General features: G+C 43.6%; 1 protein-coding gene across 2 annotated transcripts in view; it reads left to right on the top strand.

Moving 5' to 3' along the window:
- Window positions 1-21,593, top strand: part of GRIK3 (glutamate ionotropic receptor kainate type subunit 3) — a 397,845-nt gene extending 376,252 nt beyond the window's left edge. For both annotated transcript variants that reach the window (XM_034413166.3, XM_060691366.2), the window contains exons 13-16: window positions 1,206-1,423; window positions 14,442-14,664; window positions 15,380-15,630; window positions 17,707-21,593. In XM_034413166.3, the coding sequence (XP_034269057.1) occupies window positions 1,206-1,423; window positions 14,442-14,664; window positions 15,380-15,630; window positions 17,707-17,901 (887 nt within the window). In that variant the 3' untranslated portion in view covers window positions 17,902-21,593. The remainder of the gene's footprint in view (window positions 1-1,205; window positions 1,424-14,441; window positions 14,665-15,379; window positions 15,631-17,706) is intronic.
- The last annotated feature ends 590 nt before the right edge of the window (window positions 21,594-22,183 follow it).

The following is a 22,183-nucleotide window of genomic DNA, read 5'->3' as shown; positions in this document are numbered from 1 at the left end:
TGGAACCAGCTGGTTGCTGCGCGGAGCTTCCCCCAGGCATCCAGGGAGATATTACCGACGCTCTGACTTCCCCAGACCGGTGGACCTCGCCATCAGTGGGGGTCAGCTGGGGAAGTCAGAGCATCGGTAATACCCCCCTAGATGCCTGGGAGAAGCTCCGCTCAGCAGCCAGCTGGTTCCAGCATTCAGCAGCATGCAGCCTTGACTAGATTGGCACAGCTTTCTGTCAATGTCATCAGTCAGTGCCAGCAACTCAGATTCATGAAGCTGTGCGGACCTCGACAAGGCTGCATGGGTGAAGGAAAAAAACCTGGTACAAAATAGCCCTCTTGCCACTACACCTAGCGTAGCCCATTACCTTTCTCTACAGTACAGCAACAATACATACAGTACAGCAACAGTACATACAGTATAGTATACAAATATAACAGTCAAGACCCCATCATGGCTCCACCAGCAAGAAGAAAGAAATATGAAGCCAGTTTTAAACTTAAAGTTGTAAACTTTGCCATGGAACATAATAACTGTGCTGCTGCAAGACAATATGGAGTAACAGAAAAGATGGTTCGGGACTGGAAAGCAAATGTAAAAGCGTTATGCCAAGGGGTAAGTGTGCATTAAGAAGAGGCACCCCACATTGGCCAGAACTCGAAAAACATGTAGCAGACATGGTGAATGAGCATCGCCGAAACGGTTATGTAGTGACACGAAATAAAATACGTTTGTTTGCACTTCAGTGGGCCAAATCTAACCCAGATCACAGCAACAGATTTAAGGCCACTGTATCCTGGTGTACTAGATTCTTGGAAAGGCATAAGCATTTGAATTAAAATTACCATATTGAAATCAAATCTGATGTTTTTTAATTTTTATTTGGTGTGCGTTGGAAGAGGGGTAGTCTTATACGGCGAGTATAGCCCAAACCCTATATTTTAACAGGAAAAGTAGGGGGTCGTCTTATACGCCCAGTCGTCTTATACACCGGAAAATACGGTACTCTGATTTGTAGTTCCCCATAAATTACTGACTGTGCCCAAGGTCAGCAGGAATGGGCTGGGAATTTCTGCCAACAGCAGAAGAAAAGACCGGAAACAGCAGGATGGTTTTCTTAGGCGTTGCTCAGGTTGACCTGGTGTAATTGGGGTGGGGGTGGGGGGGCTGTCCAGCCTGTGACTGTTTCCCTTTTTTTCTCCCTTCTTTCCCAGGCTCTGAGCTGATGCCCAAAGCTCTGTCCACTCGGATCATTGGGGGAATTTGGTGGTTTTTCACCCTCATAATCATCTCTTCCTACACGGCAAACTTAGCTGCCTTCTTGACGGTGGAGAGGATGGAGTCCCCCATTGGCTCTGCAGATGATTTGGCCAAGCAGACCAAAATTGAATATGGAGCAGTCAAGGACGGAGCCACCATGATCTTCTTCAAGGTGAGCTTGCAATCTTTGTGACTTTCCTCCATAGTGGCCCCAGAGCATCTGTCACAGCCGAATGAGTGAATGGAGCCCCTGCGTCCATGCAGACCTGCCATTGGGATGGCTGCTTCCTCTCTTGGCCCTCTCCTGTCTGCCCATCCCAAAGGGGGGCCCACTGCAGTGGTGGGTTGCCCCCGGTTCAGACCGGTTCGCAAGAACTGGTAGTAAAACCGGTGGGAGGCCCTGCCCACCGCCACCAATATCATCATCGGCGATCTGTTCATGCGCAGAAGCAAGGCGCGTGGCCGAGTGAAGTGCACACACGTGCACGATCCCATTGCGAACCAGTAGTAAAGGTAAGTAGAACCCCTGGCCCACTGCCTCCCCTTTCAGCCTCCCTCCCCTTTCCAAAGGCCCTGTCAATGTAAGCAGAGAGCAATTTGCCCATGGAAGCAGGCAGGGGAGCCCAACAATAGGCAAGGGTCCCAAGTCAGCCAGGGAAGAGGGTGCCTGTGGTTGAGAAGCTCACCAGAGCTGGGCATCCTTGTTCTTGCTGAAAGGAGAAGGTTGGAGGCTGCCATTTGAGGAGGCATCATGGTGGGATTTCAGTTGCTAATCAAATCTGCAGGTCCTTGTCTGCAAAATACATTTGGGCCTGGGTATTCTGCCCCAGCTACGGACCCCAAAGAACACAGCACACACAGTCCGTTCAAACCTTAGTTTTAGTAAACCAGTTTTTTAATAAACCAGTTTTTTACAATGACGGCTGTTAATTAACTGCATTAACAGCCGCCAAGAATTCAAAGAATAATACTGAAAGCTTACTGTGGATGGCAGAATGCCCAGAAGCAATTTCAGGAAGCTGATAAGATAAGCAAGGCAAGACATGAAGGTAATTGAACAGAGTTGTTCCGTGCAAATTGCTTCAGTCGGCGTTCCTCCTTAAATAGGCTAAGGGAGTGGCCAATTAGCCCCAAGCCTTATTCTCAAGGAGATCTCCTCCTGAGGAGCCACCCCTGCCTTTTGGCAGCACTGCGCGCCCGTGCATCGAGAAGAGGCTCCTCCTCTTCGTCCTCTTCACTTAAGGGAGCTTCTGGAGGTTCTGAAGGCCCTGGCTGAATCCCTGCCCCTGGCACGACATTTTCTCCAGCCTCCTCATTGTCTGACTCGAGCGCCAGCTGCACAGGCTGCTGGCGCAGCACCACACCAGCCTCCTCGCTGTCGGAATCAGCTACTAGCTGCACAGGCCACTGACGGGCCACAACACTGGGATAAAACAGCTGCTTCCATGCATCTGGGGCCCCAGAGACAGCAGGGGCTCTGGAACTTGGTATCAAGGGATTTGGTGGCTGTGAATGCCAAAGAGGATCCTGGCACAGGCCAGGAGCATTTCCAAACTCCTGATCTGTGATCTCCAATAATGACTCCTCGAGAGGGAACAGAGCAGGAGCGTCATAATGAGATTGACAAAATGAAACAGGAGGGCAGCAGAAGTCTCAGTCAAGAAATGTAAGCAAGGCCTGTCAGGCCCCCAAAACAGTGGTGGGTTGCTCCCAGTTCGGACCGGTTCGCTGGACCAGTAGTAAAACCGGTGGGAAGCTCCACCCACTGACCCAGATGTCATCATAGGTGATCTGCGCACGCGCAGAAGCTTCTGCGTTCCCATTGCGAACCGGTAGTAAAGGTAAGTAGAACCCACCCCTGCCCCAAAAGCCCTTGCTGAAAAGGGCAGGGACTCCCTGATGGGGGGAATTCCCTGCTCAGAGAACTGTGGGATGCCGTGCTAGCCGCCCTCTGTCCGATTCTCCACCTGCAATCACTTGGATGCTGGCAGGATGGAATGACTACTCAAGCCAGGAACCCTGCAGACTTGATCCGGAAACAAGCTCTGGACTGCTAGAACAGGAGGAGCATGGCTGGAGGGACAGGAGAGCCCCATGGATGCTTCTGCAATTACAGCTAGTCCTCGATTTACAACAGACCATTTGAAGTTACAGTGGCACTGTAAAAAGTAACTTATGACCGTCTTTCACACTTATGACCATTGCAGCATCCCCATGGTCATGTGATCCAAATTCAAATGCTTGGCAAGTGTTCATATTTATGACGGCTGCAGTGTCCTGGTGTCACATCATCACTTTTGTGATCTTCTGACAAGCAAAGTCAATGGGGAAGTCAAATTCTCTTAAACAAACATGTTACTAACTTAACAATTGTAGTGATTCCTTTAAAAGTGTGGCAAGAAAGGTCGTAGGATGGGACAAAACTTACTTAACAACTGTTTTGCTTAGCAAGATAAATTTTGGGCTCAATTGTGCTCATAAGTCAAGGACTACCTGTGCCCCTGTGCTGAGTGGTTGCTCTGATGCAGCCAAAATAAAAGCTTCTGGGATGGCCGTAGTTTCTTATGTGATTGCACCTGGACCCTCTCTCCACTTCCAAGGGAGCCCCAGTGCCCAGCCCAGGTTACCTGGGCCTTCTGCCAGCCAAGCTTCCCTTGGCCTCCCTTTCTGGGCAAGAACAAAGCAACTGATGGTGGAGGCACAGAGTCAGGGGAGGGAGTCAAGAGCAGCTTTGAGTTGTAAATAAAGGTAAAGATAAAGGTTTCCCCTATCCAGTCAATTCTGACTCGTCAGAGGCTTTTAAAAGCATTTTTTTTACAACCTCTTCAGCCAAAGAGGTTGTAGAAAAAATGTTTTTAAAAGAAAAAAAAGCCTCTACCGATCAGGCAACACAGCTGGGATCATCAGAGACTTTTCAAAGCATTTTTTTTTACCACCTCTTCTGCCAAGAGGTTGCAGAAAAAAATGCTTTGAAAAGCCTCTGACGATCCCAGCTGAGCCGTGCGATTGTCAGAGGCTTTTTTTTTTTTTACTTTTAAAAGCATTTTTTCATCGGAAGAGGTTGTAGAAAAAATGCTTTTAAAAGTAAAAAAAAAAAGCCTTTGATTATCGTGGGGCTCAGCTGGGCATGGTGAGGGTGGGGGCAGGGATTTTTGCTACCGGTTCTCCGAACCACCCACCGCCGCCATCGCTACCGGATCGGGTGATCCGGTCCAAACCTGGAGCATTTCACCCCTGCTGGGTGCTATATGAGCCAATCGTGTGCAGCAGCCACCAAGAAACCAATGCAGTCCTAGGCTGCATTAATAAAGGGATAGAATCAAGATCACATAAAGTACCACTTTATAAGGCCTTGGTAAGACAACACTTGGAATTCTGTATCCAGTTTTGGTCACCACGATGTAAAAAAGATGTTGAGACACCAGGGAAAAAAGTGTTGGCCAAGCTGTATAACTATTTATTAGAGGAAGACAGAGACGAGGATATAATCAGAAATCAATTGAGAGCATGGGAGAGAAATATTGGACACAGTTTGAACTTTAATGAATGGGAAGAAGCCTGGAATAAAAATTATAAATTAACTAGAGCAGCCACATATAAGGAAAATCACTACAAAATGCTTCATAGGTGGCATTTGGCACCTGCAAGACTAGCAAAGATGTTCCCCAATGCGCAGCCAAATTGTTGGAAATGTGGCCATGGTCATGGCACCTTCTTTCATACATGGTGGACATGCCCCGAAGCAAAAAAGTACTGGAGTAAAATTTGGAGATGGTTGAAAGACATACTTAAAGAAGACATTGATCTGAACCCAGAAATATTTCTCCTGGGAATGGTAAAGAAAGGGTACGGAAAGGAAAAGGTCCACCTCCTAATACATATAATTACAGCTGCCAGACTAGCATACGCTCAATACTGGAAAAAGAAAGATCTACCACCAGATGACCTTATAATTAACAAAATATTAGAGTGTGCAGAGATAAGTAAATTAACTCACGAGATAAATGATGATGAAAATTCTGACTATGATACTGTGTGGGGAAGATGGTACAAATGGATAGATGATAGAATTAAGGAAGAAATAAAAGGTGCAGAAATCAATTAGAAATGTATAGTATAAATGACACCAGACACTTATTCATGTATATATGTATAAACACTGCGAATCCGATGTTAAACAGAATTGTTATTATATTTTATTTGTGTAAAAAAAAAAAAAATCAATAAAAATTGTATTAAAAAAAAAGTTGTTGAGACTCTGGAAAGGGTGCAAAGAAGAGCAATTAAGACAATTAGGAGGCTGGAGGCTAAAACATAAGAAGAAGGATTGCAGGAATTGGATACCTCTAGCCTAGTGAAAAGGAGGACCCTGGGTAACAGGATAGCAGTCTTCCAGTATTTGAGGGGCTGCTACAAAGAGGAGGGGGGTCAACCTATTTTCCAAAGCACCAGAAGGCAGGACAAGAAACAATGGAGGGAAACTAATCAAGGAGAGAAGCAACCTAGAACTAAGGAGAAATTTTCTGACAATTAACCAGTCTATGGAGATTCTCATAACCAGTGGAACGGGTTGCCTCCAGAAGTTATGGGTGCTCCATCACTGGAATTTTTTAAGAAGAGATTGGACAATCATTTATCTGGAATGGGGCAGGGTCTCCTGCTTGTGCAGGGGTTGGACTGGAAAACCTTCAAGGCCCCTTCTGTTATTCTGTTAAATTGTATATGTGGAAACAACCCAGAATCTTTTTTTTTTTTTTTTATTGAAAAGGTTTTCAAATACAAATTTTTCCCCCTTTTTCCCCCCCCTCCCCCCCTCCCTAACCCCCCCTCCCCACCCTTCCCCCCCTGTGACTTCTTCGTAACAAAAAAAAACCCTAATTCATAACAGATTACTTACTCCCTCCTCAAAATACTGACCTTTACTTACTAAAAGTATTATAAATCCCCCTCTATCCATACATTTCAGAAAAGAAGAAGAGAAAAAAAACAAAAAAAAAACAAACACATTATACTATAACTATTATAAAATAACTTCTAATTTAGCATAATAGTGTTTTATATCTATACATTATTGCAACAATTCAAAACCACCTTCCACTTTAAAACTATACGATAAGTCCTACTTTAATAACATTTCAAAGCGGGCTCCCCATAAAATCTAATTTAACATTTATTCCACTCTATCCATTTCCTCCACTCCCCTAAATGTATCACTTAAAAATCCCTTTTCTTAAACTAATCAGTCTGTAGCTAGCTTATTCACCCACTGTCTTACAAATTTACCATACACAACAATTCTTGATATCTTTAATTCACTGCCCACACTACTTAAAAATATATATATATATATATTCCATTATATCTAAATAAAAAAAGAAAAGACAATAACTTTAAATTTATAGTCCATATAATATCTTCTTGAAGTCTTTCCACTGGATTGTTAAAACCAACATCCATAATAGGGTAACATAGCTTGCTGATGCAACAGTTTATTCAAGATCTCCAATCATATCTGCCCCCATCAGTAGTAAACATCTTCTTATATATATAAAAGTAAAAACAACCACCCGAGTGACATTATAATTATATTCCATATAATAATAATTGTGGGTTTCATCAGGATTATTAATTTCCATCATCGTATTGGGTAACAACCCGATCTTCTGCATGTCCCAATGTGATTCTCTTGCCTTATAATTCAAGATAATTATAATATATTTATCAACACAAAAAGAAGTTTCAAAGTAGATAATTCAAAACCATCAATTTGAGGCTCTTTCCATGTCCCAAAATTACGGCAATGCAGAGATCTGCCACTATCCTCAGGATGATATTGACCAATATGTCGCCTCCTCTATGTTTTCACATAATCATTCATATTTTAAAATCACTGGCTTCACTGTTGCTTGGGTTAGAAATTTCTATTTTTGTACAACCTATTTCTTTTTTTGTTTTCTTTTTGTGGGTTTGACTTCCATCCTAATTTTTTGTGTCTCGCGTTTCTTTTTTATCCCTTGTATATCCTCTAATTGGTTTCCATGCTTGTCCTTGCCTTGATAAGTCATCACATTAAAATCAGATGGCACTTCTCTCAAATTTGTAGATAATCCAGCTGGGGTATCCGATAAATCCAAAGGCAATTTATCTGGTACAGTCTCTGTCTTTAATTCCAGCTCCTTCTGCTTGTCCTGTATTATATCTGAAGACGTTAAATTCATTTTCAACCTATTTTGATAAAATTCTTCCGCTCTTTCAACAGTATTTAACTGGTATCTTTCTCCTTGATATCTCAATATAATACCAACTGGGACGTCCCACCGGAATTGAATATTTCTCCTTTTTAACTCAGACACCAGAAAGCCAAATTTCTTCCTTTCCATTAATATCTTAGGTGGGAGTTCCTTGTAAATCCAAATCTTTCTTCCATACAATTGCAAATTAGAATTGAAGGAATTTTGCACAATTTTATTCCTAATTTCTTTATCTGAAAAATAGATTACCACATCTCTAGGCAATTGCCTTTGCTTGGCAGTCCAGGAGTTTATTCGATAAGCTCTGTCAATCCTACAAAACACTTCCTCAGGTTGAATCTTTAAAATCCCAGCTAGAAATTCAGAAGATATTTTCCTTAAGTCATCTCTGTTATTTTCCTGCAAACCTCTAAGTCTTATTGCATATTCTGTGAAATTATATTGTATCTTTAGAACCTCTTTATCAATCCTCTGTTGCAAATTTTCTACATTACCAGACTTTTGGTCAGCATCCATTTTAAATTTTTCTTCTGAACTATAATCCTGAATATTTAACAAATCATTTTCAATTTTTTGAATTCTATTGTCCAATTTATCTTGAATTTCATCCATTTTTGACTCTAGTAAATTAGTATTTGTATCCAACCGAATCATGAATTCTGACACTTTTAAAATTTTTTGCTGCAAAAAGTCAAACTTGGATTTCACCAATTCCTTAGTTTCCTGCTTAAATTTTTCAAGTTGCTGATTCACAATCTCATCCCTTCTTTCAATCTCCTCTAAGAGAAATTCTATTATATTAAAATCAGGTTTCTGGGACTGAAGAGTTAAAACTTGTTCCTTTAAATTCTTAGTGGGGGAATCCCCCCCACCTATTTGCTTGTCTGACTTCACAAGCCTCAGTGCCATGTTTCCGCCTAAACAGGCTTTGTTAGAAGAAAAAAAAAAAAAAAAACCAAGACAAAAGACTTCCAGCCAGCAACAAGGGAAAAAGAGAAAAACAAAAACAGGAGCGGAGTTTTATCTACAAATGTAGCCAGTGGTATTTATTCCGCTACATTGTAATAATAAAAAACGGAAGAACTTTCCCTCTCAAACTCTTCTCCAGCCGCGGCAGACGCCATTTTAAAAAGAAACTTTTTTCCTCTTTCTCTTCCTCTATTCTCTTAAGTAATTTTTAAAAGATAAGTAAAATACTTGCGCTTCAGTATTACAGGTCCAGCTCACATTTTCTTTGAGTAATCTGTCAAATTCGCAGGCTTGCTTTTGACGCCTGGCTCTGCATTAGCAGAGGTCTCCCAAAGCCCGGAGCAGCGGCTGGGGATATGGGGCATCTCATCCGCTCCATCCCAAAAGTAAAAGAAAAACTTTTGGGACTCTGCAGAGAGTTCTACCCACCCCTGCCGGCTCTATCTCCGTTTCCTCATGGGAACGGAGTTTTTTCGAGCCGCCGTTCCGTTGTGAAGGCGGCTCTGACAGGCAGTGGAAGCTGACGATCCCAAAGGAACGTCTGGCGGCGGCCAGCAGCAAACAGGAAGTCCTAAACAACCCAGAATCTTGTGCTTACCACAGAGGTACATGACAAGCTGCACAAAGGGTTTTCCTTTGCCAAAAGGAAAATGGATCCCAAATCAGCAGCTTAAATGGCTGCAACTGCAAGACGCTATCAATTTGAGCAAAAAAACTAATTTAAAGTGCTTTTCATTTGCTTGAGGGTGGAGAAGCATTAGAGCACCCAGTCATGTTGTAACAAATGTGGGGGTGTCTCGATAAATCTTTTGTTTGGCTATTTTCAAAATGCTGTGTGGCAGTTCAATCAATATATGCCAGATACCCGATTAACTTCAAAAGCTGATATTGTTAGCCACCTATTGTATTGATGTCAGCTTCTAATTGCTACCGTAGTAATATACGTAACCTCTTCAGATGCAAGTTAAGGCTGGAGCAAGTGTACACCCACGTCTGTGCTAATTGTATATTGCCTTCCCTTAGATTCTGGTAATTTTTCTGGCAATGAGTGAAAATATAGTGCTTTTATGACACATGTGGTTCTCCATGTATACACACACACACACACACACACACACACACACACACACACACACACACCAATACACAAAAAGGCTAGCTTGGCATGGAAAGTACAAACTTATTTTTGTAGGCGCTCTCAAAATTTGCTGGAAATCAAAGGCAATGGGCTAGCGACAGATACCAAGGGTCTGTGTAATTGTGGTAGGGGGCAAATCAAACAAACAAATAAGAACTTAAGTTGAAAACGGTAGTATTGAAGCCATGTTTTCTATGAGATACAATTTGCTTCTCCTTCTGAACTTGGCAGTGAGAAGATCAGAGGAGCTACTTTGTTTTCTGCTAAACTTAGCTGGTTGCTCCATCAGCTTGGATTTATGGAGCATCTGCAAGTTCAGAATGAGACTAAGAAGCAGAAAAAGGTGTGGGCCTCAAAATGAACCTCCTGAGAAAAGGTTGATGGGCCTTAGTACACCTTAAATTGCCTCAGAGATACTGTAAATCAGAGATAGCATTTTGGAATATTGGAAAGGCTGATCCATGAATGATGAATCAAACTGGTTCCCTGTTATAATGCAATGGGGTTCAAGACGGCCAGGCGGGGTGAACTCCTGGAAGTGGTGTTGGCGTCCTCCAAGGAGATAGACTCTTTCTTAAGCTAATGTTAGCAGAGACTAGATAGGTAGACTGGGTTACTGCCTCTGCATGGGGATGGGCTAGATTACTTTTGATGTCTCTTCCAACCCAGCCACTGAGTCATGATTTAAACTATTGTCTAGGGCAGGAGTCTCCAAACTTGGCAACTTTAAGACTTGTGGACTTCAATTCCCTGAATTCTTCAGACAGCGTGGCTGGTCTAGGATTATATATAAGCACAGCCAAATACTTCTTTATTTGCTTTTGTTTTAGAAACATCTGAAATGGATAGCTTTATTTATTTATTTGATTTATTTATTTAATTTTTTAAAATGTTATTTCATGTTATTATTTTATTTCATATTTCTAAACCTCCTTTTAGGCCATGTACAATATAACCAATAAGCAAAACAATGTAGAAAAATTAGCATTAAAATTAAAAATTAAATTAGGATTAAAAATTTTAAAATTATAGAATAAAAAAAAAGTCCTAATATGGCTATTTAACATCCAATAGTCTGAGGGGGGGGGTTTGCTCTCAAGGAACTACCCAGCCACACAACTGGGTTTTCCTCTGTGCCCCACCACCACCACAAAGCCAAGGCCAAGTTCTGACCCCTTTGTGGAAAGTCAATTGGGGGCTTTCCTCCCTTCTGGGGGTTGGATGTTCAATAAAGCAGGGGCAGCGACTGAGAAAGCTGCCTTCCTAGATTGTGCCAGTCAAAATCATTTGACTGATGGGGTCTACAACATACCTTCCCTGCCTGATCAAGTGAGACGGGCTGATGAGATTGGGTGAAGCTGGATCTGTAGATAACCTGGTCCTATGCCTTGTAGAGCTTTATAGGTGATGGCCAACACCTTGAATTGGACCCAGAAGCAAACTGATACCCAGTGCACTTCACTGAGCAATTGGGAGATGACCAGGGCATGAGTGACTGAGTGTAGAGACTCCCTGTCCAGGGAAGGATGCAATTGGTGTGCAACACAGAATTAGGCAAAGGGCCTCCTGGCCATGGCTGCCACCTGCTTTTTGAGCAGGAACTGTGAGTCAGGGACCCCCAAGTTATGCATCAAGTCTGCCTGGGATAGTTCAGCCAGGGGTGAAATGCTCCCAGTTCGGACCAGATCGTCTGATCCGGTAGCGATGGAGGCGGGTGGTTCGGAGAACCGGTAGCAAAAATCCCTGCCCACCCTTCACCCCCCCATGCCCAACTGAGCTGCACAATCATCAGAGGCTTTTTTTTAACTTTTTTTTTAATTAAAATTTTATAAATTTTATTAAAACACAAATTAGACATTTACACAACATACAACATATAAATAAATAGCTTATCCTTTTAAAGCATTGTTTCATAGTGGTTTTCCATCTGATACTTTATATTTCTTCCCCTTCTTCTTAATCTAATACTTTTTTCCCCCTCTTCCTATTCTTCTTTTCTTTTTTTCCCCCTCCTTGTCTTTCCCCCATAGAAATCTATATATTTTGATTATATCTTTACTTTTTTACATTTCTATATTCATATTATATACCTATAAAAATTATTTATATACATATTTACATTTTTATTCTTTTCTTCTTGTATTTATGTTTCTTTATTGATGGTGTTAAGCCAATTATACCATTTGTTCCATATTCTGTAGTAGTCTGTCTCTTCTTTTTCTTTGATTTCTTTTGTTAATCTGTCCATTTCAGCACATTCTAAGATTTTATCTATTAGTTCTTCTTCGGTTGGGATTTTTTCCTGTTTCCAGTTTTTTGCATATGTTATTCGTGCTGCAGTTAACATATGTATCATCAAATATTTTATTTCTTTGGGGTATGATTTTGTAAAGATTCCTAACAGGAATGTTTCTGGATTCTTTTCTATTTGCAGTTTTGTTATTTGTTCCATCCATTTCTTAATATTAGACCAAATTTTTTTTGCTGCCGGGCATGTCCACCATAGATGGTAAAAGGTTCCTTGAGATTTCTTACATTTCCAACATATTGCACTGTTTTTCGGGTGTATTTTTGCCAAACTTGTTGGTGACATATGCCATCTGTAAAACATCTTCAACTGGTTTTCCTTGTATGCCTTAACGCTAGTGTTAATTTTGCGTTCACTTGCCATAATTTTTCCCACTTCTCCAAATCTATTGTATATTTAAAATTTTGCGCCCATTTGATCATCCTATCCTTCACTGTTTCCTCCTCATTTTATATCGTAATAAAAATTTATAAATTTTGCTAATTAGTATCTCTTCTGATTCTAATATAATTTTATCTAATTCTTGTTTCTCTCTATAGATTTCATATGCTTTTATATGTTCCTTGTGTTTAGATTGGATTTGTGTATAAGTCCACCAGTTGATTTCTCTGTTTAGGTCTGTTTCCAACTGTTGTTTTGATTTCAATTTTCCTTGTTGTTCAATTAAGTCTTTGTATCTAATTACTTTTTAAAGTTCTGTTAAATTTGGATGCCTTACTGCTTCTAGTGGTGAAAGCCAGATCGGTATTTTCATGTAATGCTGTTTTTTTATTTTTAGCCAAATTTGTAATAGTGCATTCCTTATTGTGTGTCTTTTGAAGTAGGTATGTGTTTTGTATCTCTCATCCCATAGGAAAGAATGCCAGAATGATGATCGTGCGGCTCAGCTGGGATCGTCAAAAGCTTTTAAAAGAAAAAAAGCCTGCCGATCAGGCAACTCAGCTGGGATTGTCAGAGTCTTTTGAAAGCATTTTTTTACAACCTCTTTGCCGAAGAGGTTGTAGAAAAAAACGGTTTTAAAAGTTAAAAAAAAATTGGCCACACCCACCCAGTCACATCCCCCCCACCAAGCCATGCCCACAGAGGATTTCACCACTGAGTTCAGCCCCATCCAAGTCCAAGGATGATAACCACCTGGGATCTCTCCTAGTTGAGAGATGTATTATCTATCCTGTTTTACTTTTTAAAAAGAAACATTCTTATGCCTGTGCCACTTTCTAATCTTAATGATCCTCTTTCTTTACATCAGTGACAATCATCCAGTGGAACAGCTTGTCTCCAGAAGTTGTGGGTGCCCCATCAGGTTTTTAAGAAGAGATTGGAGAGCCATTTGTCCGGATTGATATGGAGGTCACTTGTTTGAGAGGGTGTGTTGCACTAGAAGACCCCAAGGTCCCTTCCAACTCTTCTACTCTGTAGTTCTGTTCTTCTCCTCCAGCACTTGCAAACTTGGAAAGAGTCATGGTAGCTACCTGCTAGTCAGAGCTTGTCTGCCTTAGTTACAGGTTGCCAGTCTAACCAAGGAACCGGCCATCAGGTTATGTGTTACTTGCCTGCCAAAACAGTCCTGCCAAAAGCTCTTTGAATTTTGGATGAATTTTCTGTGATTCCACCTGCTCAAACTCTTCTCATTCATGATTTTCATGGAACTCCATCCATCACCAGAAACAGTAGAGGCATCAAAGAGCCATGTGCATTATGGAGGAGCTTGATCTGTCCCCGTCCACACACACACACAAACACAGCCAGCCGAGGGTTAAGGAAGCACTTGGCACACACCCAGGTCTTTATCTCCAACTTGGCAGCGATATACACACCGTCTGCCAAGTGCTTTTATTTCCACAGAAACAGAAAGATAATATACTCAGCGTACAAGAGTCCAACAGGAATAATATTCCTCTCAGCAGTTTCAGACGAGGCTTTAGTGACTATCCAAGGTTTATTTTTGTTCGTCACAGGGATCACTGGCCACCACCCTCTATTATATAGTCTCTGGGGTGTGGTCCAGTGACTCAGTTCTAATCCCTAGCACGCCTCCTGAGCTGCTGCAATCGTTTATCACGCCTTCGGAGGCGTGCGTCCAGGAATGATGTCTCTCCTTCACTCTCATCCGAGACACCTGTCTCCCGGCTAATCTCCTCTCCCTCGGCCAGCTCCTGAGACAGTGCCAGAGGGGAGGGGCCTGGAGAGGGAGGCCTGGCTGACTCCTCTTCCTCATGCTCGGAGCTTTCTTCCTCTGATGGGATAGGCTCAGAGGGCGGGGCCACAACAGAGCTGGAGTAATTTAGCTCATGCAGAATTCTTCTGTGTAATGTAAAGGAAGAGTGTTTTTGCTTGACCCCCTTTTGACTGCTGGCCCATTTTGAGCCCAAATCTCCTGCTGTATGACAATTGAAATGAAGGCAAGGGCTGTGCAGAAGCTGGCCCACAATGGCTTTTGAGTGAAGTCTACTTTATCCCTCTTGCCTTGGCTTAAAAAACCTCCCTTCTTGTTCTTTTGTTTTCCATTGATCTGCCCTTTCAGAAGTCCAAGATCTCTACTTTTGAAAAAATGTGGGCCTTCATGAGCAGCAAACCCTCAGCTCTTGTGAAGAACAACGAAGAAGGGATCCAGCGTGCCCTGACTTCTGATTATGCTCTGCTGATGGAATCCACCACCATTGAGTACATCACCCAACGAAACTGCAACCTAACCCAGATTGGGGGACTGATCGATTCCAAGGGCTATGGGATTGGCACTCCCATGGGTGAGAGCAGCAGGGTCCAGAGAGAACAAGAGGCTAAAGGGTGGGAAAGAGGGGGGCAGCATTCGATAAAAGCATGCAGGAATTTGGGCTCTATAGACTATGGTTTAAACCAAACGGGCTGCTATCAAGGCACAATTGCAAAGCTTGTCTTGGGTCAGTCTAGGGTTAGAGATAATCCCTCATCATCCCACATGTCTACTCTAGCAATCAAACAACCAATAGAAGAGAATATTTGCGGCTCAGGGTTGAACTGTGGAATCCTTGGTGTTCTCTTTGTTGTTTGCTAGTTGATGTTTTTTTGGCCAACTCAGTGCACTAATGATGTTACCTAGTTAGGTAAAGAAAACTCTGCAAGAAAGCAACCATACTCAGAGAATACCAGGGAATCCACTATCAAAGAAATCTGGACAGCTTCCTGCACATGCTTTAGAATCACCTCTGAAACTGCCTTTCTCGAGCTGACTTATCCTGCACCAAGAATGTGCAGTGATTCCTTTGAGGCAGTGAAAATTATTAGTGCAAGCAGATAGGAAACTTATGGCTGTATCAATTATGTCTGACATTCTAGTCAATAGGAATGTCTGCAAAAAGTGTGTTGCTTTTCTAGGTTTGCGGGAATCCACAGATCTGACTGAAAATTCTTCTGTAGGTTTTGCGCAGAGCAATCTTCCTTTTAGCTTTATCACCTGGGTATATCTGCCTTGTCCACTTATAGGTTCGCCATACCGAGACAAGATCACCATCGCGATCCTCCAGCTTCAGGAAGAAGCAAAGCTGCACGCCATGAAGGAGAAGTGGTGGCGAAGCAATGGCTGCCCAGAAGAGGAGAGCAAGGAAGCCAGTGCCCTCGGCATTCAAAACATCGGTGGGCTCTTCATTGTCCTGGCTGCTGGTCTCATCCTCTCGGTCTTCGTAGCCACCGTGGAGTTCATCTACAAGCTGCGCAAGACAGCCGAGCGGGAGCAGGTACTGGCCTCCTTCTTCCTCTTCCTTTTTTCTTGGACCATCCCAAAGGGAAGAGGCGCCCCAACATCATGGTTTTACTAGCTCAGAGCCAACCCACAGGTGAATTCCATAGTGTGTGTCTGACTCTTCTCCCCCCCCCTTTTTTTTTTTACACTGATCTAGAGAAGATTGTCCTGAGAAGGAGGGGAAGCAGCTTCTCAGGCACCTAGCTTGAAATCCCTCCTTCCCTTTAGCCCCGGGGAAGCAGTGATGAGGTCTCTATGGAGATTCTCAATCATCCAGGTCAAGGTTGTCCCAAAGGTGCTTTTCTTCAAAAGGCAGCTGAACTTTCTTGTTTGTTTTTTTTCCTTTGAAAATGTTTCGCTTCTCATCCAAGAAACTTCTTTGGTTCTAACTGACTGGTGGGGAATGGAAGGATTTATATTTCTTGCAGTCATCCAGTCATAGCACTTGGAGAGTCATTGAGGCCACTTGGGGGATTCTCTGTATCAGAGGTGAAATGCTCCCGGTTCGGACCAGATCGCTCGATCCGGTAGCGGGTGGTTCAGAGAACCGATAGCAAAAATCCCTCCCCACCCCACCCCATAGCAGCTGAGCTGCACAATCATCAGAGGCTTTTTTTTTTAACTTTTAAAAGCATTTTTTCTACAACCTCTTTGGCTGAAAAAATGCTTTTAAAAGGAAAAAAAAAACCCTCTGATGATTGTGCGGCTCAGCTGGGATCCTCAAAGGCTTTTAAAAGCATTTTTTCTACAACTTCTTCAGAGGTTGTAGAAAAAATGCTTTAAAAGCCTCTGACAATCCAAGCTGAGTTGCCTGATCGGCAGAGGCATTTAAAAGAAAAAAAGCCTCTGCCAATCAGGCAACACAGCTGGGATCATCAGAGCCTTTTGAAAGCATTCTTTTACAACCTCTTTGCTGAAGAGGTTGTAGAAAAAATGGTTTTAAAAGTAAAAAAAAAAAATTGGCCACACCCACCCAGTCACATTACCCCCGCACACCAAGCCACGCCCACAGAACCGGTAGTAACAAATTTTAGATTTCACCACTGGTCTGTATCCTCAGAGTCACCTGAATCAGAGTGAAAACGGGTGTGGAACCTTCTTGGCACTGCCGAAAGGGCTGTGTTGTAGACAGGAGATAGGTCGCTCTCTGCTAACAGGGAGCCACGAATCCAAAGCAGGGAACTGGGAAGTTGAAAGAAATGCTGTCTGGGGATGTGGAGAATGACTTCCTCTGTCACCTGATGAACTGGTGGTTCTCTCCAGGGGTTGGGGGAGCAAACACTGTCCCAGGGGCAATACTAGGTACAGTACTCTGAACTAACATGCTCCAGATGGGCAAAAGTCTGCTTTACTTCTAAACACCCCAACACAAAACAACACATTTGGCTTGCTGGCCTTATTGGAAAACACTCCCCCCCCTCCCAAAAGACACAACTTCAGGGTGGAACAAAGTGTCAATGTGTTGGGGTTTATATAGCAAACAAATTGGTAATCAATTAGAAGAGCCAGAGTCTTAAAATCATAGAAATATGTGCTGAAAGGCACCACAAGCATTATCTCGTCCAGCCCTCTGTCATCTGCAGGAAAACGACTTAATCCATCTGGCTGTTCAGACCCTTAACAAGAGTTGGAGAGAGACTGCTCCACTCTGGTATAGAGGAGACCATCAGAAAGTTCTTCCTTATATTTAAACGAAGTCTAGGGAGTGCAACTTATCCCTTTCATTTCTGATTCTGGATGCTCTGGGAATGGAAGAGAATTTCTGACCATCTTCCTTAGGCCATCCTCGACATATCCGAACACAGGTATTCAGTCTCCCCTCCATCTTTGCCAGACAGTCCCCATATCCCCTTAGTTACCCTCACCTGACTCTCCTAACTCATCATCAGCCACATCCACATCAATCCCCCCCTGCCGCTGCATGGAGAAGAGGAGGGGCTTCCTCTGTATGGCTCCCCTGCAGCACCATGGTGCCCTGTAGGTGGGCCTTTTGGGGTGCTGGGCTTGCTTACCTTTGAACGAGCCGAGCCCGGACTCTAATATCCTCTTCCTCTGGCCTCTCTGCTTCCAGCGGTCCTTCTGCAGCGCCATGGCTGAGGAGATTCGGCTGTCCCTCACCTGCCAGCAGCGCACAAAGCACAAAGCCCAGCCTCCCCTCATGGTGAAGACCGATGCCGTCATCAACATGCACACGTTCAACAACCGGCGGCTTCCCAGCAAAGACAACCTGGCCTGTAACACGGGGTTGACCCCTGCCTTCCCCTAGCCAGCAGAGGGGTGAGGACTGGGGCGCTGAGGAAAAGGCTCCCTGAGAAGCAGCCCACTGAGCAGGAGACCTGTGGAAGGATGGACCCCCAGCAGGTGGCCCCACTTCTGCAGCCAGGGGCCTTATTCTTCCCTTGCAGGCCTCGCAACAGCTAGCCCCCCATTCCTCACCTGGACACCTCCAAGAGTCTCGATGTTTACATATCAAGAAAATGTAAAAGACAAAGCAGACACCTCCCTCCATCTGAGATCTCGGATCCCACTCTTTGGATTAAGTATGGCAATAAGCAAGAGGGCCTTGGGTCAGGAGGTACATGGAGCCCCACATGGACCAATGGAGCAGAGGTGGGGGGGATGAGGGCAATGGAGGGGTCCTGGCCAGAGCAACCACCCTTGCTGGGAGGAGCAGAAGTGTTTTGTTTTTTTTTTACTCCCTGCTGGGCTGAACAATGGTTCCTCAGGAAGAACCGCCTTGGCATGGCATGTAGGGTGATGGTGATGCTACGGGGGCCCTCCCTTCTTCAGATGGCAGATGTGGGGCTCCCTCAGCTGTCAGGAGATACAACAAGAAGGCGACAGAGCACACCATGGCAGATCAACATGGTCCTGCCACCCTGGAGAGGAATTCTCTTTGCCAGGCTCTGCTCAATCCAGTCACCAGATTCAGCTGGACAGAGTTCCCAGGAAAGAAACACGCCAACGTCTACAAATAGGAAGCAATGACAATGTGGCTTTGTGGGGGGTGAACAGGGGACAAAGTTGGGCATTTGAGAGCTGTATGACCTAGTGACATTCCATACATGTGGACGGACATTCCCCCATGCTGGCAGCAGTGGCAAAGCCTGTGGCCGAAATGAGTGCATGGATGCTCCTGGTTAGCCACTCTGTGTACAAAAGTGCCATGGTGCCCAAGGATACATTTCCAAGTAAGGTCCCAGGTAATTTCCCAATATCTGAGGGGCTGTCACAGAGAAGAGGGGGTCAGCCTATTCTCCAAAGCACCTGAGGGCAGGACAAGAGGCAACGGATGGGAATTTATCAAGGTGATCCAACCTAGACTTGGAGTTGCCAGAAGGGTTCTCCTTGTTGTCCCTAGCTCTTCCCAAAGGATGAAATTATTCCAAAGCTTGGCCTTGACCAGGCACCACAGAGAGCACATGGTTTGCATTTTTCTTCCAACCAGAGTTTTTCTCTCCCGATGACCAAAGACCATCGCCACCTGCCATTTGGAAGGAGCCAGAGGTGGGGCTGCTCTTCCCCACCCTCCTCTTTCTAGAATTGCCAGGTGTAGATTCTGTGCCATCCCTTGGCCTGGGAAGTTACTGGTAGATAAAAGGCTGATGGTGTAGTGGCAGCCAGAGCCAGATGACACATTTTTATCCAACATCAGCATTTAGCATCAGCATCTTTGGCTAAGCTTGCCACATTTCTGGAACGGGTACTTTTCCAAGCTGAAAGCAGTTCAAGAAAAACATGCCCGGGAACACGTAGCTTCCCTCCATCATTCTGAATCTTGGCATCAGTGGATGGCCAGAGTGGCAAGAGGGAGAAGGCTGTTTCAAGGCTGTCCTCTAAAGTGCCTTTTGAGAGCTGTCCCCTTGGCCTCTTCCACAGCCATCCGGCTGCTTCAACAAGGTCACCCAAGAGATCTGGGCACAACAGGTTCAGCTGGCCCATTAGCAGCAGAAGCAGAGCTTGGCCTGGAGACTCATCAAGAGTTGTGTGGAATCCTTGATACTCTCAGAGCCTGTTTGTTTGCTTGCAGACACTTTATTGCCCTACTAGGTAGCATCATCAGTGCTACTGAGTGTGGGTTGGCTCCCTGTTGATGTACGACAGCTTGCTGAGTAACACCAACAGTCCTTTATCCTTTTCCTGCTCCTCCAGCAAAGGCCTAGCATGCAAGGCTGCAACCAGAGAGACATTGTAACCCAGGGGTTCAAGTGTGGGGCTGAGCTGGGTCCAGCTTCTTTGGGAAACAACAGGCTAGAAGAGAGTTCGAACATAACTGCAGCCCAGGGAAGGATTTCAGTACGCCCTTCCCATCTCATTTCAGCTCCAAGCAGCTGCTTTGTGATGAGAAGCTGGTGGAGAAAATATTCTCAGCCACTTCCTATCTTGGGTTACTTATATCAGCAGTGATGGCAGGAGATAGTAAAAGGGAGCCAAGAGTTTGGAAATATTTCTCAAGGTGTTCAGTCACATCCTGAAAGAGAAGATATTTGATTAGGAGAACATTAAATGTTTTAGCTCATTTTAAACAGGGCCCCTTGGGACCTTGAAAAAAGAAAATGGAATGGGGGATTCTCCGTCCTATAAGGAGGGTCTTAAGGCAGAAGAGGAGGGATGCTCCTTAGCTTAATCCACTCTCCCCGCAGAGTCCTTTTTGTACAGCATTGAATGTGATGATAAGTAAAGCCAGTTTTGTGTATCCATTTCATTTACTCATTTTTAATTACCAATTCGTTTCTCCCGCTCCAAGAAACACTAATGGTTTAATACATCAGAAACAAGCTGTTTTAGTTATCACAGAATCCTTTCAAAAGTCAGGAGTTCCTCTCTTTGTTTTGTGTTTTGGTTTGGCCAAGTTTCACTAGTCTGGAAGAGCTCCCTTAATCTGATCTCTGAATTGTAGGTGAAATGGACTCCTTTTCTTTTCAGTTTTAAGCATGGCAGCAAGCTCTTTTTTCCTTTCTGTTGTCTTTCATCCTTCCCAACCAGTCTGCTTATGCAATTCTTTTCATTTTGTGTGTAACGATAAAGAGGAGGCTTCCAAAGGCTGAACTTGGAGGAAAGGCCATCAGAAGAGGTCACCTGCCCACTGAGGGAGACCAGGCATCTGAATCAACAACCGGTTCTCTTTTTTTCAGCTTTCTGGGAAGAACTAAAAGTAAACGTGAGGTATATCTGAAGACCATGTTTCTTACACAAAGTGGTGCTGGCTGAATGTGCACAGAGAGCCGTGGAAATGGTTGAGGTGGCTGTTCCTTCATTAGAGCAACTGAGCTTTTCCACAGCTGAGACCCAGGCCAGGGCAGTGCCCTGGAAGCCTAAGATAGCCCAGCTGCTTCCCTGGCAGCCAGCAAATGCTGACCCACCAGACCAGATGTATAAGGCCCTCTGTCACCTTCAACATCTTGGCTAGAGGAAGACCAAACAGCTTTGACTTTGGACATTGAGCTGTTGGTCTACCACAAAAGTTGCTGTGCAAGGCCAGTTGCAAAAGTCCACATGCTCCAAACTCACAACCACGCAACTCATTCTTTATCCTTAGCAGGGCTTCTTTGGCTCTCGAACAATATCTCTGCACAAAAAGAGTCTATTTGCAGTGATTTTGGGGATGGCAACTGAACTGCCCTTCCATCCTCTCTCTCTCTGGACTGATTTCCTAACAACAGCCACAGAACTGGTCTCTGTGACATTCAGGGGAAAAATTCCTTTGTGGACATGCAGAAATTTCTATAAATTTAGTTTTTTGTAAACATTTTGTAAGAATTTTGGTTTCATAGTAACTGTGTTACTTGCAGATCATTCTAGGCAGATGTAAATAGAATTTCAAAAAAGAACTAAAGTTTTAAAACAAACAAAAATGATTATTTTCCTTTTTAAGACACTGTGATATATCAAGTGCACAGTTTTGCTGTATGCGGTAACATTGTTAAAATTTTAAATAAAACATTTCTACAAAAGAAACATCCAAACATTTTGCATCTTTTAATTTAAAAAAAAGCTTAAAAGAAGCCACAATGTCTGCAAGAGAAACAGTTGAACTGCTTTATATGTCCAAAAAATTCCACCGATGAATGAAAAATCACCAACAGGAACTTAGATGAGATGGGAGAAGAAATAAAAGAGGAATAGAAGCAGAATCAGGAAGTTGGAAAACATTTTCTTTGCAATCAAGAGATTTAAACACCATTAAAGAAACCAAATTTTCATTTTAATAAACTGTGGAAAGGGCCAGATTCTTCCTCTTTCCAAGGAGCCTGTTATTTGCAAGGGACTAAGACCTGTACAAGGAGAGGCAGTTTGGTGTAATGGTTAAGGCATCAAGCAGGGAATGACAAGACCATGAGTTCCTGTCCCTAAGCCAGGCACTCTCTCCCAGCCCTAGGAGGCAGATAATAGCAAACCATTTGCCAAGAAAATTGTCCAGGCCATCAACAGGAATGAAGACTAACTTTGAAGTTCCAAAACAACAACAACCACATGGAATACGCACATACATTTGATATAACAATCCCTTTTATAATAAATATGTAAATAAATAAATCCAATTTCCA

This window comes from Pantherophis guttatus, chromosome 10, assembly GCF_059756535.1.
Source record: "Pantherophis guttatus breed Tessera chromosome 10, ASM5975653v1, whole genome shotgun sequence".
Classification (NCBI taxonomy): domain Eukaryota; kingdom Metazoa; phylum Chordata; class Lepidosauria; order Squamata; family Colubridae; genus Pantherophis; species Pantherophis guttatus.
The sequence above is the reverse complement of the archived record's forward strand: the minus strand, read 5'-3'. Positions and strand labels throughout refer to the sequence as shown.